The sequence below is a fragment of the Doryrhamphus excisus genome, linkage group LG2, assembly GCF_037039965.1.
Source record: "Doryrhamphus excisus strain RoL-2023G ecotype Guam linkage group LG2, RoL_Dexc_Guam_v1.1, whole genome shotgun sequence".
Classification (NCBI taxonomy): Eukaryota; Metazoa; Chordata; class Actinopteri; order Syngnathiformes; family Syngnathidae; genus Doryrhamphus; species Doryrhamphus excisus.
Genome location: NC_136358.1, coordinates 11,543,490 through 11,561,204, shown reverse-complemented (window position 1 = coordinate 11,561,204; position 17,715 = coordinate 11,543,490). Strand labels below are relative to the sequence as shown.

The 17,715-nt window shown below is 44.7% G+C and overlaps 1 protein-coding gene across 2 annotated transcripts; it reads right to left on the bottom strand.

Annotated features, from left to right (window-relative positions):
* Positions 1-399: 399 nt before the first annotated feature.
* Positions 400-17,157, bottom strand: LOC131124861 (liprin-beta-1-like). Of its 2 annotated transcripts, XM_058065776.2 has the most exons (25): positions 17,033-17,151; positions 13,094-13,206; positions 8,202-8,281; positions 7,607-7,812; positions 7,181-7,264; positions 6,997-7,110; positions 6,804-6,914; positions 5,159-5,251; positions 4,699-4,798; positions 4,350-4,411; positions 4,220-4,280; positions 4,052-4,149; positions 3,845-3,918; positions 3,498-3,528; positions 3,278-3,410; positions 3,065-3,200; positions 2,736-3,006; positions 2,576-2,684; positions 2,419-2,507; positions 1,524-1,646; positions 1,319-1,444; positions 1,066-1,254; positions 844-990; positions 713-778; positions 400-647 (listed from the first exon to the last, which is right to left on the bottom strand). In XM_058065776.2, the coding sequence occupies exons 3-25, from the start codon at positions 8,263-8,265 to the stop codon at positions 582-584; spliced, it is 2,553 nt and encodes an 850-aa protein (XP_057921759.2). In that variant the 5' UTR covers positions 8,266-8,281; positions 13,094-13,206; positions 17,033-17,151; the 3' UTR covers positions 400-581. The 2 variants fall into 2 exon arrangements, with proteins under 2 accessions (XP_057921759.2, XP_057921757.2); XM_058065774.2 differs by lacking the exon at positions 13,094-13,206 and having other exon boundaries at positions 17,033-17,157.
* Between the last annotated feature and the right edge of the window lie 558 nt (positions 17,158-17,715).

The window sequence follows — 17,715 nt, the reverse complement described above, 5'->3', positions numbered from 1 at the left end:
TAGTTAGAAGACGCGGCAAGTTAGTCATGTGACAAATAACTAAATCTTTACAAGGTAAAGGTACACTGTTAGGTCAGGGGTGTCCAAAGTGCGGCTTGGGCCATTTGGGGTCCGCGGCACATTGTATACATGGAATTATACAAAAAAATATATTGATACTAATAACCAGTGTTGAACTATAAACCGGCATATTTCTCAAAAACATTATGTAATTAATGTGAAACAATATATAAATATTTGTACCTAAATATTTGTATACTACAGAGATATCCACTTTTGTTTTATGGTTACTCCAAATAAAAGGATTTGACAAACCGTAGTCCCGCCCCCAACAGTGTGTTGACCAATCAGGTCCTCTTTTTGGTTTCTGAGTGAGTTAACACTTGGACAACAGACAAAACTCCAGAAAGAAAAGATTGTTTCAGATGCTTTTTCAATAGTTTATTGTTAAAATGATGTAAAATGTTTTAGGATTGAATTGTAACAAAAACAAAACAACTTTCCTTGTGTTTCATGGACGGTGTGCACCAGTGCTGTGAGGAAGCTACACAGTAAAGCCATCCTCATGCGTTGCTGGTGTGTCAGGCTGCGCCCTCGAGCGGGCTCGCTGAGACCTCTCCAAAGAGCTCCTCGTCTGCCAGCATGCTCTGAAGGCACACAAGGATGAGAAATGGCGTCCAAGTGAGGATGCCGGCGTTCATGGACAACTCACGGTCAGATTGTTGATCCCCTCAGAAAAAGCTCCGATTTGTCTCACGGTGCCCTCCGAGTCGTCCATCTGGCCAACGACAAACACGTCAGCATGCTGGCACGTAAGCCAGCAAACGCCCCAAAATGACAGACCTGCTCCAGCTGCTCCAGGTTGTCCTGGCAGAGCCGCACTCCCGCGTGAATGCCCCCGTCCGTGTCCATCGGACACACCAACTCCTCGCCGTCATCCTGACGTTTCCTTCTGAGCGTGCCGAAGCCACCAAACGACAGACGTCGGGGCTGCAACACCCAAACAGCAGATGAGGGTGACGAGGCGCAGCGCCTTCAAAGGCGGTCCCCTGGGACCACACCCACCTTGACCTTGGCGGAGGCGGTGAGCACGGCATAGTCAGGGTTCTCCAGACATTCCTGCTTGAGCCCCTGAGCCTCGGCACCGACTAGCAGGTGGAAGTGTGTGGCCAGGTGGCGCCGCAGGAGAGTCTTGCTGGGGGGAATGTTGAGCAGCAGGGCGAGTGCCTCCACAGTGAAGCGCGGCTCTAGCACCTTCTCAGAGGAACCGCAACCCGTTAGCTACGTAGTAGCCATCGCCACACCCCGCCCACCTCACCATGAGCCCGCCATGAACGCCGCTGCCTCTCAGGTTGGGAGCGTACTCGGCCAGGTCCACCGAGCGCAGCCACTCCATCACCCTGTGGTTGGTCCACTGGCACACATCGGCCGGACTCATGTGGTTCTACATCAGAGCCCAGAGCAAAGACCACACAGCTAAGTGGGCGGGCCCAAGTGGCTTCCAGGGACCTCATGGGTGTTACCTCGTCAGAGGGGCGTCGCCTGAGGCAGCCGGGCTCGAAGGAGTTGAGGCGGAGGACCTGGATGGCTCGTTTCACGCTCAGGTGATGAAGAACACTGCCCACCTTCAACGACAGGAGGTCCTCCTGGACAAGACAGGAAGTCGCCTGGTCACCGAACCTTTCACAGTAAAATGTCTTTTCTATCACATTCAACATTTTCACAATAAGACACAACCTTTTTACAATAAAAGGTCTTTTCTCACATTTAGTTTTTTCCACAGCAAAATGTCTTTTCCTGCACGTTCAACCTTGTCAAAATAAAATGTCTTTTCCGTCACATTCAACCTTTTCACAATAAAACAAAATTTCACACATTTTGGCTTTTCACAATAAAATGTATTTTCCTGGACTTTCAACCTTTTCCCAATAATACACCAAACCTTCGACAATAAAGCATCTTCCCACGCATTTCAGCATTTCACAATAAAATGCATTATCCTGCACATTCAAACATTTCAAAATAAAACATCTTATTTCTTTTCCTGCACTAACAAAAAGGTCTTCACCATTGGATTCAAAATTTTCACAATAAAATGTCTTTTCCTGCACATTCAACCTTTTCACAATAAAACACCAACCTTTTCAGAATGAATGTCTTTTCACAATAAAATGTCCTTTACTGCTAATTCAACCATTTCACAATAAAACGTCTTATTGTAACGTATAACATGTCTTTACTCACAATGTCAACATTTTCACAATAAAACGTTTCGCATATTTAAGCTTTTCACAACAAAATGTCTTTTCCCTGCACAGTCAACCTTTTCGTAATAAAATATATTTTCCAGAGAAGAACCTGGGCCTTTCACAATAAAAGGCGTTTAAGACATAAGCATGCAGCGCTATGCTAGCTCACCACGGTCATGCAGTGCAGAATGCGTCCGTCCACGCGCGCTTCGTCAAAGTGACTTTTGTATTGCGGCAGGCCGATGTCGTCCAGCCAGCCTGAAAAACATGAAGGACTCGGTCTGATGTCCTTTGGGACAACCTTTGGGTCTTCACGGGTTACTTACGAGTCACCCAGTGGTGGTCCAGTTTGCCTTTGGGGTCGTCCCAGGCGCTGAGGGCCTGCAGGGCCAGCTGGAGCTTCTTCCTGTGCAGCGGATGCTTCATACCGAGCTCCTGAGGAGGACAGGAGTCACATGGAGCAGACAAGAAGCGAGGCTGTCCTACCTTCTCCAGATCGTGTTGGGACGCCTGCAGGAGGGTCTGTCCAGACTGGATCCAGTTGTGACCCGGTGCTGCATAAAAGCTGAGGCCCTGCTCGTGGAGCCACTCGCAGACGTCGTCTTTGGTCCAGCGGGAGAAGGGGACATCTCCATCGCTTTTAGAGTCACAGGACCAACCCAGACGAGGGCCGGCTGTGGCTCGGACACCGCCTCGCCTGAAGTCCATGTGGGCGTGGTCGTCAAGGTTCAAAGAAGTGGAGTGGCTCCTCTTCAGCCTGAGGACCAGAGCCAAAACATCAACGCATGCTAGGACCACCCGGACCTGCTCGGTACCTGCCGAAGAACTTCCTCAAGCCTCGGGACTTCTTTTTGGCCTCTGGTGGGGAGGGGGGCGGAGCTCCGGCCTGGCTTTTCCGCGAGGGCGTGCCGGCCAAGTCCAAATGTTCCGCTCCTTTACGCTTCGTCTCGGCTGGAAGGTGTGTTGAACACATCGGCGTTAACACGCAACACAAGTGGTTAGAGAAAACAAAGGAAGTCTGGACTCGCCAAGGTCGGGGGTGCTCCTCGTCTGCTTGCCCCCACGCAGCTTGAAGAAACCGCGACCCAAGGATGCGCGGACCCTCTTGGTCCCGAAAGCATCGTCGCTTGCTGACTTTGAAGCTCCTGATTTGTTTTTAGCCTTTGGGGGGAATCGGTTAAAACATGTCAACATGTGTGCAGGTTGGCATTGAGACCACTAGAAGGCAGACGAGCTGGCAGCTCTTACCTGCTCGCTGCTGGTAGCGCCATCCGGTGGTCTGAAATGACAGCTACTTGCTTATGTTTGGACTTTGGACAAATAATGGACGCACCCACAAAACCCCCCAAAAAACTGGATCTTATGTGGCCCCACTACTTGACATCAAAGTCTAGCGTGAGTGTGGCCAGCGCATCCTGGGCGTTTCACAGTAATACGATAAATACAGAGCAGTATGAGGGAACCACTAGGGGTCACCATTCATTCTTATATCCCCTTTCAGATAGCACCATCAAACCATTCCCTTAATGAGTTACCATAGAAAGCTACATGATTTCCAATGTAAGCAACCAAAAGAAGACATGTTGGTGTTGTACCTCTCTGCTACCTGCAGCTGTCGCTCTCGGTCTAATTCCTTCATCTCGTCCAGCACGGCGATGCAGGGGCTGGACTGCAAAGTGGGAACAAAACAAGATTAAGTGGACATATTTTCCCCCCAATTCATAAACCAAACAGGAGCTTTGTGTTCCCAGTTAAAAACAAAAAGGAAGTCACAGTCTGGCCTTGGAGGAGGTTGTGTTTACCTCCAGCGAGCTCCTTCCTGTCTCCAACTCCAGTGTGACTCCGTCAGGAAGCGAGGGATCATCTGGAATGTCATGGTAGTCGTCTTCCTTTGGCCTCCCTGAGGGGACACGGTTCAATTCCCTACGTGGGCAAAAGTATCTGGACGTGCTGTGACAGGAATAACCGACCTTGCGGGTTCCCGTGAACTTTCTTTGCCTGCGTCGTCTCCAACTCGTGAATCCTTCGCTCCTGTCCAACACAAGAGGTCACCGTCATCGTCCGCGGCGTGACATAAGAGACGGCTTCCGTGTGCCCCACCTTCTCATCGTTGGCCGCCATCAGCGACTCCAGCAGGGTCTTCATATTTGACATTTCTACATCTGAGGGGAATAAAAAACGTTTTACCGTGGACTTCAAACACACATAAGGTGTTTTATTTCATGGAGGAAGAAGTCCATCCGATCTCTAATTGTCAGACTAGCATGTGCAGAAGAGCAATGTGCTTTCACGTTCGAGTCTTCAAAAGTGTCCAATAGGAGCAGAAAAAGGCAACAAAGCTGGCAACACCGATCCCTCCTGCAATGTGTTCTTCTTCTCTGGCAGGTCAGGAGTGTGAAGAAGCCGTGTCGTGTGATGGACAAAGCGAAATGAAAAGAACCACGCCCACCTCTCTCTCCCACCTCCGTCCTCAGCCCGCTCCCTTCCTTCAGCCTCCGAAGCTCTGCCTCTCGCTCGACCAGCTCCTTCTGCAGCAGCTGCAGCTCCTCCTGCACACCAAACACAACGTCACACGGCGGCACCACCCTGCCACCAAACAACGCAGTCCAACCTGCCATGAAGGTGCCACACGTGGAAGCACGCATGTCCAGAGTGGGGAAAGTCAGCAAAGCGGTGAAGAGGAAGCAGCAGGTTTAGATGACCTTCAGGGCCAAACGGCAGAAGAGGATGAGGAGGAGGAGAGGTTATGGATCAAACCTTGTTCACCTCTGCTCCGGTGAAACACTCCCGCTTTGGAGGCTTACCATATTAAAGATTCGAAAGGTGCAGCAGAGAAGAAGAAGAGGGATTGATGGAAGGTCAGAGCAGGTTTTGTCAAGAACCTTCATGGTACACGCCACAATGCTCACCTTGGAAGCTTTGACCTTGGCCTCACACTGCAGCCGCTCGCTCTCGATGTCGGCCACACGGAAGCGCAGCTGGCTCACTTCCTGGTACAAACCCTGCGGAGGACGACACACAAGCACACGTTCCCTCAGGAGGAACATGATTCTTTTATGTCGGCCCCCGAAAGAAACACATGATCTTCTCTATATCAGAGTCAGCCAGGGTGCAGAAACTTCCCAGAATGAGATTTGGAAGAGATGATGGTATGGGAAAGGGGTGGGGATGGGGGCATGGTGGGGACGGGTGGGATGATCTGGCAGGAAACAGCTGCCGGAGAACACGGCGGGTTCTTTTTTTGTAACCCCATAGCACATGATGCTGACGCCAGCATGTCCTCCAGCCGGGTGAGATGGACCTCAAAACAATGGCCTGGTAGGCCAGTCAGGAGGAGAACAGACTGGAGGTGCCATTTACAAAAAAAAAAAAACTTTGAGGCGTGTGGGACTTCAGGAATGGAATGAAACATCATCTCAGCTCAGCACACCCTCATCATCCGCCAATCACGCTCACGGGGAGGCTGGAATTCAATCGTGTCGGGATGCTAATTACTTTTTGCTAGCAAACACTGCTGCCATGCTCGTTTAACATCGCCTCATTGCCTACCAAGTAGCAGGGTGTATGCCATTCATCATTTATGAGTTATCATTGGATTTATTTAAACTCATTCAATACCAAAGACATATTTATTTGTTTTTATGTATTTTTTTATGTATTTATACGTCATTCAGAGGTTTTTTGCGCAAGAGGTAGCAGAAGGTTATGCATTGTAGGGACATTTTCACACATGCACACGCGTGCACACACGTAGTTTAGTTTCAAATGTGAAAATGGTAAATAGTTGTTGATGTTATATGTGTAAATAAACGGTTATTGGGATGTTTTTGTGTTGTTTATGTCGGTATCGTTGTTTAGATATTTCAGCTGTCACAAAAGCAAAACATATTTGTGTCAAAGTGGAAGTTATGCATGAAATGTACCTTTTCGCAAAAAGCTGCTTTTCTCCCCTTTATAGTCGGGAACTGCTTTTTTCCTGAAACTTACCAATGTTCTACTGCTGATTACTAAAGAACTGAAAAAGGTCGAAACAAACTACTTTTTTCTGCTGAAAGACGGGCGGGAGTATCATCTTTTGTTAGGCTCCATGTTCATATAGCCATAGAAGACAATATTCTGTGTGCCTTGAAAGATCAGAGTTGAAAACGGTCTAAAAAGGCCGCTATTAAAAGTGTTACATTCTGACAAATGACCGGGATTGAATGAATTAAAGTCTTTAAAGAACTATTCTATGTCACAACATTTCCTCAAAATAAGAAGGCATTGTTTTTGAACAAACTGATCATGTTTTTCTTTTTTTTTTTTTAAATACAGTAATCACCCGTTTATCATGGCCAAAACTGACCATGATAAGTGAAACTTCGCTTATGTATGAATGCAATATTTTTTAAACCCATTGTAAACGATGCCCTTGGATCCCTGTTGCCAGGCAGTTTTCACACGTGGATGTGCTGATATTTTTGATAAACCATAGGATGGCCTTTTATTGTATGACATGTTTGCTAGCTCTGAGCCTTAAAAGAATTGAGTGTTGTTTTTGTTTTACATTCTTACGTCATGATCCCTGTGATCCCTCTCCACGGCGCTCAGCTTTAGCTTCAGGCTGGACACCTCCGTCAGCAGCTCCAGCTTCTGGGTCTCCAGCGCCGAGCGGGTCAACAGCTCCTTTGGGGGGGTGGGGGGGGTTGGACATCGTTAAGCGGCAGTTAAACGAGCGCTCTCACATCTGCCGTTGAAGAGGGGATACCTTTTGAAGCAGCTCCTCGGTGGCACAGAGTTTCTCCCTGTGAAGCTCCAGGGAGTTGTCCAGGTCTCGGATCTTCTCACCTTGCACCTCCACCTGGTCTGTGAGAACACTGACCTGCAGAAGGGTGGAAGGGAGGACATGCGGGTGTGCTTTTGCAGTCAAAATGAAGACCAGTTCAACAAACCTGAAGAATAAGACATTCCTTGTCACTCTCCAGGCGGGTCAGACGTTCTTGGTAGACCGTGGCCGTTGCGCCGTGGCCGTTGGTCTGCAATAATAAAAAGACTGAGTTTGTTTTTGTGGTGAAAACCTAATTAGATCTCCTCCCAGTGTTCTGTTCTGATAGGAGAAGCTGACAACACTCGCATGAGACAGCAAAGCAAACAGACGGGAAGTCAAAGCAAAGCCACTTTTGGAAAATGGGAATTTCCTTCTCTGGAAGCTCCATCACTCACTCAGCACATCATAGCAAATGTTTAACGAGGCCACGGCGCTGCTTTCTAAGGCCTGCTTAGCGTCCTCACGTGTGTCCTACTCCTTGCCTTGACGTACTCTGGACAAGGTCCAGATAAGCCAGTGTGGGAGGGGCTTAACCTCCTGGATGCTTTACCATTCTCCCATGCAGCCACTCGGCCAGACCCTCCGCTGTGGAGTCGGGGATCTGACAGCGGAGGTTGTCCCGCTCCTCACTGTCCATGACTTCCAAAGCCGCCCACAGGTCCTCCAGCAGGTGCAGCACCCGTAGGCCCCCCAGGAAAGGCAATGAGGGCGACTGGCAGTCAAAAAGCCCGTTGGAGTAGTCTATGGCCTTGGAGCCTGCAAGTGAAAGAGCCACTTACATCATTGGAAACACCAGCAATAATAGAAAAAAAGTCCTTTGTGGAAAAGGCAGGGGAATTTAACGTTAGCTGTACTTTCTGCAGAAACAAATGGGGGGGAGGTTACTTGGCCGGTATCATATGATCAACTGACTCCTTCCCATTGGAAAGGTCACAGATCAGCGGAAAAGTGAAGCCTGTGCTGCTAAAGCTTGAATAATCATTAGCTTGCGTCACGCCGTGGAACAATGGAAAGTTAGCAGGAAGCCATCCAGCAGCCGCAGCAGCTCTTCCAGGGCTCACATTCAGAGGTGTCACGTTACACGGCAGGTAGGAGCGGAATGAGGGCTCCCACTGCCAGGCTTTCCAGATGTCTTCCCACGTTACCTGCAATGATGCCGTCCATTTGCTCCAAAGCGGCCGCCAACATCTCGCTGGCGTCCGACATCATGGTCTACTCCTGCGGCCTGAGGGGGAAGAAAGAGAAAGGAAGAGCAGATTAGTCCTTCCATGCAAGAAAAATAATGCTGGCTTTTTCATCCAGCGTTCTTATCCTGCCTTTGCCAGACTTTACAGCAACGACTGCCAGATAGAGAAGATGTGATTGGTGACGGCTGCAGAGGCTTGGCCATCATGCAGAAGACCAATTCTTATTTATATGAATAATACATTCATTATTATTGATTAACTATTAGAAATTATTTATTATATTTACTCTTTTAAAGTTTTCCCCATCATAAATTGCTCTGATCAACGCATTCATCGAGGTGCTGCAATAACGTCAGCCTTGCTCTGACCTTATCGTATATGGTAATGGTAATGGTTTTATTTCATTTGAACATGCATCAGATTACAATTGAGTGCACCATATATTCAGTTCACAGTTCCACATGTCCAAAAGGAGTAGGAAGAAGCAAAGCTTATTAAATCCTACCCCTCCATCTGGTACTTTTACAATCAGTAACATTTTACAACAGTTACATTTGTTCACTTCCTGCTTTCCATAATACAGTTTAAGGTTGTTTTTTTGCATATATAATAATGCACCTCGTACCGAAGTACGAGGTGATATGACCATACAATGACATAATGGGTATCATAGTAACTGTCAATATAGTGATATATATAGCACATCATGACTGGTTCAAAACTCTTCATCCTTGTATTTAGCAAACATCAACTGCTTGTATTGTTTCTTGAATTCGCTCATCATTGTGCATTGTTTGAGGTCCTTACTCAATCCATTCCATAGTTTGATTCCACATGCTGAAATGCTATGTCTTTTTAACGTAGTCCTAGCATATAAGTGTTTTTTCAAATTTAGTTCTTTGTGATTTTAGAAATGAGGAGTTAGTATCTTCCCTGTAGGAGGCATTATGAATTATCCTTACTGACCTTCTTTGCAGTACATTTAGCGAGTGAAGATTGCTTTTATAGTTATTACCCCATATTTCCACACAATAAGTAAGATATGGTAGAACCAGAGAGCAATAAAGAGTGTGGAGTGATTTCTGATTGAGAACAAATTTTGCTTTGTTCAATATTGAAATATTTCTGGCCACCTTATGTTGTATATTTGTGCTATGAGGTTTCCAGCTCATATTTTCATCTATTGTGATCCCCAGAAATTTATTTTCGTTCACCCTTTCAATGTCCACACCGCCCATTTGTATTTGCTGGTGTGTGTCCTTTCTGCTGTTACCAAACAGCATGATTTTAGTTTTACTTAGGTTCAAGGACAATCTATTATCATCAAACCATCTTTTTAGTGTGACCATTTCTTCTCTGACCTTTCTAGATTTCGTCTGTACTCCCTCCAGAACAAAAAGCAGTGGTATCATCCGCAAATAATACCAGCTTTAAGACTTTCGTAACTTTGGAAATATCATTGACGTACAAGTTGAACAGTTTTGGCCCCAGTATTGACCCCTGGGGAACTCCGCACGTAATATATGAACTTGCAGATGTGTATTCTCCTAGCTGTACGTATTGCTTCCTATCAGCTAAGTAGCTTTTGACCCAGTTCAGAACTAATCTTCTTATTCCGTACCTTTCTAATTTAGTTATTAGGATGATGTCAGATCCATGAATACTGCGGCTGCACACTTCCTCTGATCTATAGCGTTAGTGATTTCCTTCGTAATTTTAATCAGTGGTATGGCGGTGGAAATGTCAGCTCTGTATCCATACTGAATTTCTGATAGTAATTCTTTCGCATTAATAAATTTATCCAGCCTATTGTTGAATAGCTTCTCAATAAATTTGGAGAATTGTGGTAGTAAGGAAACTGGCCGATTTTTTTGTAAATTGGTGTTCATCACCATTTTTAAAAATTAGAACAACCTTTGCTGTTTTCATTTCTTGGGGGAAATCTTCCGGTCTGAAAAGATAAATTGCTGATGTACATCAGCGGTTCTACGATCTCGTTAACTACTGTTTTTATAGTGTCCATTTCGATTCCATTACAATCAGTTGATGTTTGTGCTTTACAATTTTTGACAATGTCGATGATTTCCTTTTTTGTTACATCTGTCAGAAACATAGACTTAGGATTCCTTTTTATTGTTTCATTCCTTTCCTTGCTTGTCCTTTGTTTCGGAATCCCTTCTTCTAGTTTGGGACCAATATTGAACTTAGTAGTTATTGAACTTTTCAACTGTCTCATCCATATCATCATTATAGGTGTTTCCTACCATGAAATAATTAGGGTAGTCTGTGTTCTTGTTACTTTTCCTGATAATACTATTTAGTATGCCCCAGGTTGCTCGAATATTGTTTTTGTGCTTGGCTAGTAGTTGGCTATAATATTCCTTCTTACATGCTCTTAGGATTGAATTCATTAAGTTGTTGTGTGATGAGTTTAGTATTCTTTTCAACCGGTCTGAGCCGGTGCTGCCATAATTAATGTTGATTGTGATTAACGGGAAAGGAGGTTAAGGGTGCAGACAAGTCTGAACTGATAAATATTAAGTAACTCTGACAAATGTGTAAAATTACTACAGCTTCTGCTTGCATGTAAACACTCCCATGAAAAATCATCCACACCTCACTCGTTGATGCTGGGAACACACCAACGCAGGTTGGAAGTTGCATCTTCTCTGTAGAGTAGCCCCATGGTAGCCTCAAAACAACTGTCACATGACCTGAGAACAAAGATTGTTCAACATCATGTTGAACAACATTTGTATCAAAAGCTGGCTCAGTGATTTCAGCTGTCAGGCTCCACTCTGAGGAACATAGTGAGGAAATGGAAGACCACAGTTCTAGTTAAAGCCTGGAATGGCTGGCCAAGAAAAATCTCAGATTAGCAGAAGCCAAGGATGGTGAGAACAGTCAAAGTCCACCCACAGACCAGCTCCAAAGACCTACAACATCATCTTGGTGAAGATGGTGTCACTGTCCATCCTTCAACTATTCACTGCACTTTGGACTTTGGATGCTGTGCGGAAGAGTCATGCAGAAGAAGCCTTTTCTGCACACATGCCACAAACAGACACTTGAGGTATGCTGAAGCACATTTGGACAAGCCAGCTTCATTTTGGAATAAGTTGCTGTGGACTGATGAAACTAAAATGGAGTTATTTGGACATGTCCAAATAATAATAAATATGTCCAAATAACATATCAAGGAGCGGTATGCACGGCGGATGAAGAACACAGCATTCCGAGACAAACACTTGCTACCCACAGTAACATTTGGTGGTGGTTCCATCATGCTGTGGGCTTGTGTGGCCAGTGCAGGTACTGGAAATCGTCTTCAAGTTGAAGGTGGCATGGATTCCAGTCAGTATCAGCGGATTCTTGGCAACAGTGTTCAAGAATCAGTGACAAAGTTGAAGTTGAGGCTGGATACATCCAACAACACAATGACCCTAAACACTGCTCTAATTCTACTACGTAATTCATGCACAGGAACAAGTACAAGGTTCTGGAATGGCCATCTCAGTCCCCTGACCTAAATATTACTGAAAATCTGTGGTGTGATTTAAAGTGGGCTGTCCATGCTCGGTAACCATCAAACCTGACTCAACTGGAGATGTTTTGGAGGGAGGAATGGTCCAAAATACCTTCAACTAGAATCCAGACCCTCACTGGACACTATAGGAAAGGTTTATTTCTGTATGTATTGCATGTATTGCATGTATGAGCATGTATTGCTCTTCTCAACAAGCAAGGGTGCTATTGAAAGAAAAGAAAGTTCATTTGTACTTGTAAACATATTTATTTTGCCATGATTCTCCCATGGGGAGGTGTCGCTGCCCCTTCGTTGCCCTGGCATGTCACACTGGCAGCATCACATGACATGTCACACATCACATGACTCTGCCGATGCTTATCACTAAAAAACAATGTTTTTTTTTTAGTGATCCGTAACCATAACTAAAGTGTGTGGAGCATGAATACAGAGGCTCTCCTTGTTACGTTCCTTCTTTGGAAGGGGGCTCGGACCACAAGCTTTACCTCATTTCCTGCATCGTTAGTGTGGCAGGATCAAGCCCCCCGGCTGATTTCAATTGCATGGAAAGACCACAAATGCAAAAATGTCAATGTTGTGCGGGATTGATTTCTTTCTCTGCAGGTTTTTCCGCAGGATGATGGAAAAGCTTCAGCAGCTCTCACTGGGGTACAAGCTCTATTTGGTCAGCTGCTATCCTTCTACCCCACCCCCTCCCAACCAGGAGAAAAATAAATCTTATCCCCTACACATCGACTTGTTGTCTCTTTTCTTGCGTGCTAACCCTGGGCATGACTAATTGGATCTGTGGGAAAGGCTAATTGTTTTTCTTCCTGTGTGAATCCTGCTTTTGTGTCACAAAATAGATCACGTTAACAACGCACACAGGCTTCTTCATTGAGGAGCATTTTACTTGATTATAGAATAATCCTGGATCACATCGGAAGAAAATAATGATCTACCATGAGAGCTTTTATGATATTATTGCATTATTTTATGAAAACAGAGTACTTGCTCAAGCTAGAGACGGATTGATGGCATAGAAGGATGACCCTCCCCCCCGCACATTCCTCAGCACTCCCAAAACAGCCGTGCCTGGTACCGACATCCCTGCTGACCTGCAATCCGTTCACACTGAGAAACGACACACATCGCCTCACTTTCAACAGCTTCCACGCCAGCTATTATTTTGCCACCTTGTTTCTGTGCGATGACCCCTTGTTAGCAATGGAAAAAAACAATAACAAAAAAACTAAACTCGCTTTGTTAGAGTTCACACTCATGTAAAAGTGCATTTTACAAATGCACCGCACCCACAGCCTACCTTGGCCTCCACGTTTGATAGCAATAATATACTTTAACTTCCACCAGATGTATGGATTGAAGGGGGAGGGCTGGCGCAGGGGATTATTTGACCCAGCGTCGAGTGGTCTGCGTCTGGAACACACACACACTAATGAGCAGGTCCAGCTGCAGTACAGATGTAGGGCAGGAGTAGTAAAAACGAGTTCACGGATGAAAGTAAAGTGAGTTTTCAGTGATGTTTGTTTCTTTCAATATAAACACATGAAGGTGTCCTGCAAGGATCAATCAGTGGCCCCTTGGTTAATATTTTTGCTTAATTTGTCATTCATACCATTCATTCATTTTCTACCGCTTATCCTCACAAGGGCCACTGGGGGTGCTGGAGTCTATCACAGCTGTCTTAGGACGAGAGGCGGGGTACACCCTGGACTGGTGGCCAGCCAATCGAAGGGTACATATAGACAAACAACCATTCACACCGACACACATTCATACCTATGGACAATTTGGAGTGGCCAATTAACCTAGCATGTTTTTGGAATGTGGAAGGAAACCGAAGTCTCCAGAGAAATCCCACGCATGCACGGGGAGAACATGCAAACTTGTAAATCATACCATGCTTGCTAATTTGGTGTCTTTCTATCGCCAAAGTTTGTGAAATCAGATTACTTCACCGATAAATGATGGAACACAATGATGTCTACCTTGTCGTTCCAACTCTGTCCAGCAGATGGCATTGTAACTCTTCACTCAGCACTTCTACTTAAAGTGGGCCTATTATGCACATTTTCGGCCCTTTGTATTGAGTTGTGGACTGCTATAGAGCAGCTACACACAATAACCCACACAGAAAGCTTTCTAGATTTTTTAGAGCTTTATAGATATTCCAGCTGTATTGCCTTGGATTTCCAAAATGCTGTTTTAATTTATTCCACCCACGTCCCACCTCTGGGCACGCCCACTCCTCTGTGATTGGTCCCACTTACCTTGAAAACGCCCATACAAAAAAGGACGGGTCACTGTGACATCACAGAGAACAAGTGTTAGAAAAAAATCTCTGAAACTCTCGGCCATCTCTGTGTGGAGTTTGCATGTTCTCCCCGTGCATGCGTGGGTTTTCCGCGGGTACTCCGGTTTCCTCCCACATTCCAAAAACATGCTAGGTGAATTGGCAACTCCAAATTGTATGTTGTCCAATTGTCCAATTGTATGAATGAGCGTGTGTATGTGTATGTTTGTCTATATGTGCCCTGTGATTGGCTGGCGACCAGTCCATGGTGAATGAATGATTATCGTGGCTGACATGTGTTCTGACCAAAACATAGACAGCACAACGCATGACCCATTATTATGGTAATGCCCATTCAGCGCTAACAACAAACACAACATTTTAACAGTTAGCTTCAAAGCACTCTGCTGATTTTGTGTTATGAGGCGCATGCCCGCATGTCCATTACTACCCGACACTCAATAACCAACAAAGGCCCAACAAAACTTCCAGCTTTTCCAACTTTTCCAATAAAATGCTGTTCTCAAAATAGCCATCATCCAGCTGTTAATTATTTCTGTTTGGTTTGGTAGCTAGCCAAACGCATGTGAAAGACTGTTTACAGTCCAGTTTCAGTGGACTTTAGCTGCTGAGGTCAGACCCATTGAGGGAAACAACAGACTTTCTTGCCTCACAAACAACTCTTTGTGTCCCTGACGCTCCAACGCACTGATCTCATGCCGTAAAGTTTTTCCACATGGCCCCAGTTCCATGGCTGTGGAGTGGGGGTGTGCAGGGGAGATGGTGGTGGTGGGACCTCAGTGCTGGACAGAAGCAGGCCAACAGCAACAGTCAGTTATGAAGAAGAGCGCACAGAAGCTTCCCTTCTTTTCTGCTGTCACGACTCAGCAGATAACTCAAAAGGTCCTCCTCGGGACAGAACCATAAAAGGGATGGAAGCGTCCCCACAGTCGGGAAGGGGCTCGCGTGGGCCCGCCAGGAAGTGCTTCCTGCACACTGGTCTTCCTCTGATGGAGGGGGGTTGCACAAATTCTCACCACTCAATCCTGCTCGGATGACGGGAAAAACTGAGATAGACCACGTGACAAAGAACAGCCTTTAATTGCCGGCAAACTATGTCCAATTCGGGTAAGATTATAATGTAATTTCCAAAACATGTAAACAAGTCAATGACTCGTGACTTGAAAGCCACGGCACCATAAGAGTGACGCGGCAAGTCTGCTTGGAGGAGGTTCAGGATGAAATCTGGACAGGTAATATTTTCCCGATTTGGCGCTACCCCTTTTCCATCACTCATTAGCACTTAAAAAAAGGCACTGTCTGCAGTAGCTTGTTCTTCCAACAGCATACTATAGATGGCATAATCATGCTGCTTTTTATATGCACCTAGCACAACTGTCTTGTTTATGCAATGTAACAGTTCATCAATATAGCGACATATAATGACATCATGTGCGTCTACCTGGGAGGTGGGCAAACTTTCAGACTCGCGGGCTTAAATTGGATTAAAAAAATTTGCTGCAGGTCCCATCTGTACATAGATACAAACAGACCAACATACTTGCTTATGGTGCATCAAAACCAAAACAACACATCCACGGCAAGTTAACATATCATATGAATCAACAACTAAGTGCTAAAAATAACACCTAACTTCAAATTGTTATTTTTGGGTAGTAAAGCCGCAACGTCAATATGAACTATGAACAATAAAACATTAGATGTCAACAATTTGTTAACTCCTCCTTGTTTACTTCTCTGACGGCCTAATCAACATGTCTTGCAATCTAGCAAAAATGCGACAAACATGGCAAAATGTTGGGAGAAAGAGGACCACAGCATACCTTGCTGCGAGAATAGATGTTTTTTTGGCATCGGTATTTCGTGTAGATATTTGTTTGTATGCCCACATGGTGCAGTAGGTAGGCTACTTTGACGTGTTGTTTGGATGGCTTTTTTTTGTACAAGCTAAGGATTGCATTAAAGGACTATTTTGCCGACTCAAGTTTCCCACAATAGCACTGCAAATCATGTTGCCGTGATAAAGGTTTTAAAAAAAGGAATTTGGAAATGCCCGATGGGCCGGATTAAGACACTTGGCCCATGCCTGGTCTACCGCCTCATAAACCGCACCTAGGTAAATAACTTCACATCCAAAAACAGATACAAAACCTCAGTTTTACGTGTCCAAATCTCTGGCCATAGCTAAGCACCATGGCCAATTATGCAAATGAGACGATGATGAAATTGACTCCCCAGCACCACAGATAGATCACAGTTCTGTGGGAAAGACTGCTGTGTGCACCAATCAATTCGGGCCAAACTAGTTTGCTGCCAAAACAGGTTTACTCTCATAAAACCAAAAACAAAAAGTAAACATTGATGGAGTGAGGAAAGTTAGCACTTCCTTCACTTTTCGAGCAGTTAATGAGTAGGCTGGAGTGAATTTACATTTTAACTGCTTTCTCGTGCATTTGACTGTGCAAACATGTCATATAAAACCCAGCCATTAGCCAATTTGATCTCATCTGCATCTTGCCAGCTGTATGCTGCAAACGGCCAGCAACACTGGCTCCATAAGTGTGACAGTTGGACTTTTCTGGAGCCAAGCTGAGCCTGACTGTTGTTTACATTCAAAATAGTTGAAAAAAAATACCTCCAATGTATTGTTATGACAACAACAATTTACTCCTACTGAAGAAAAATTCCAGCAGCAAATATTGACTGGGTTACTTTGAAAGTAGAGTACTGGACCAGTAACACATTAATGTATTTAAATGTATTTTACATCGCATAAAAAGCTTAATGCTGTCAGATCTTAATCAATGAAACATAGTCGACGTGGGGTGTGACTGAGATTTCACGCTGACTAATTTAGCTAGCTAATTAACAGCATTTAACAGTACGTGCAGTGCTTCAAAGGACACTGGAAAATTTTAAAGAACTTACAAGTTTTCGCGAGGGGAAATGTTCCAATAAATTCCTCTTTAATAACTTTTCAGCGCAGCTTCATCGTAGACAATCGCCGTCCCAATGAGTTCCTCCTCACTAGACTGAAGTTCTTCATCCTGCCGGAGAGACGCAGTTAATGGCGACGTCAAGTTTCACTTTACGCAGCAAGGCGCAGACCAGAAGTTGAACGTTGGCCTTCAAAATAAAACATACCGATTAAATATATAACTACGTATGGTAAAATACATCCGTTGGCTTTAAAACATCACTTATTTGTGTTGCTATAAAGATAAATACATATTTGAGTCATTCAATTGCATAAAAAGTTAATTTACCCACCGGAAGTTAAGGTAACCTTCACTTGCACCTCAATGTTTGATACCTTTTGTGTTTATTTGCGCCTTCAAAATAAAATATCTTGTGCTGAGTAAACAAAAAATATTAGTTTGCTTTAAAACATACGTTTTGAAACAAATACTGTAAATATACATATCTAACTCATTCGACGATTTACTAAATATGACACTAATGTATGCTTAATTCTTATTGTAATTACAATATCGTTTGTGTTTGATTAAGGCTGAAATATTTAGAATTTAGATGCTGTATTTTTTTTATGGCGTGTGCCATTTGTTTTATTTCGCCGTTGTTGTGCCTCACATTGAAAATGCATAATCACC

Bases quoted from the DNA above. Each gene is read 5' to 3' on its own strand.
- LOC131124861 (XM_058065774.2), bottom strand. From the start codon at position 8,265: ATGATGTCGGACGCCAGCGAGATGTTGGCGGCCGCTTTGGAGCAAATG. The intron at 6,915-6,996 runs GTATCCCCTCTT...ACCCCCCCAAAG, and splicing joins CCGAGGAGCTGCTTCAAAAG to GAGCTGTTGACCCGCTCGGC. The intron at 5,252-6,803 runs GTAAGAATGTAA...CGTCCTCCGCAG, and splicing joins GGGATCACAGGGATCATGAC to GGTTTGTACCAGGAAGTGAG.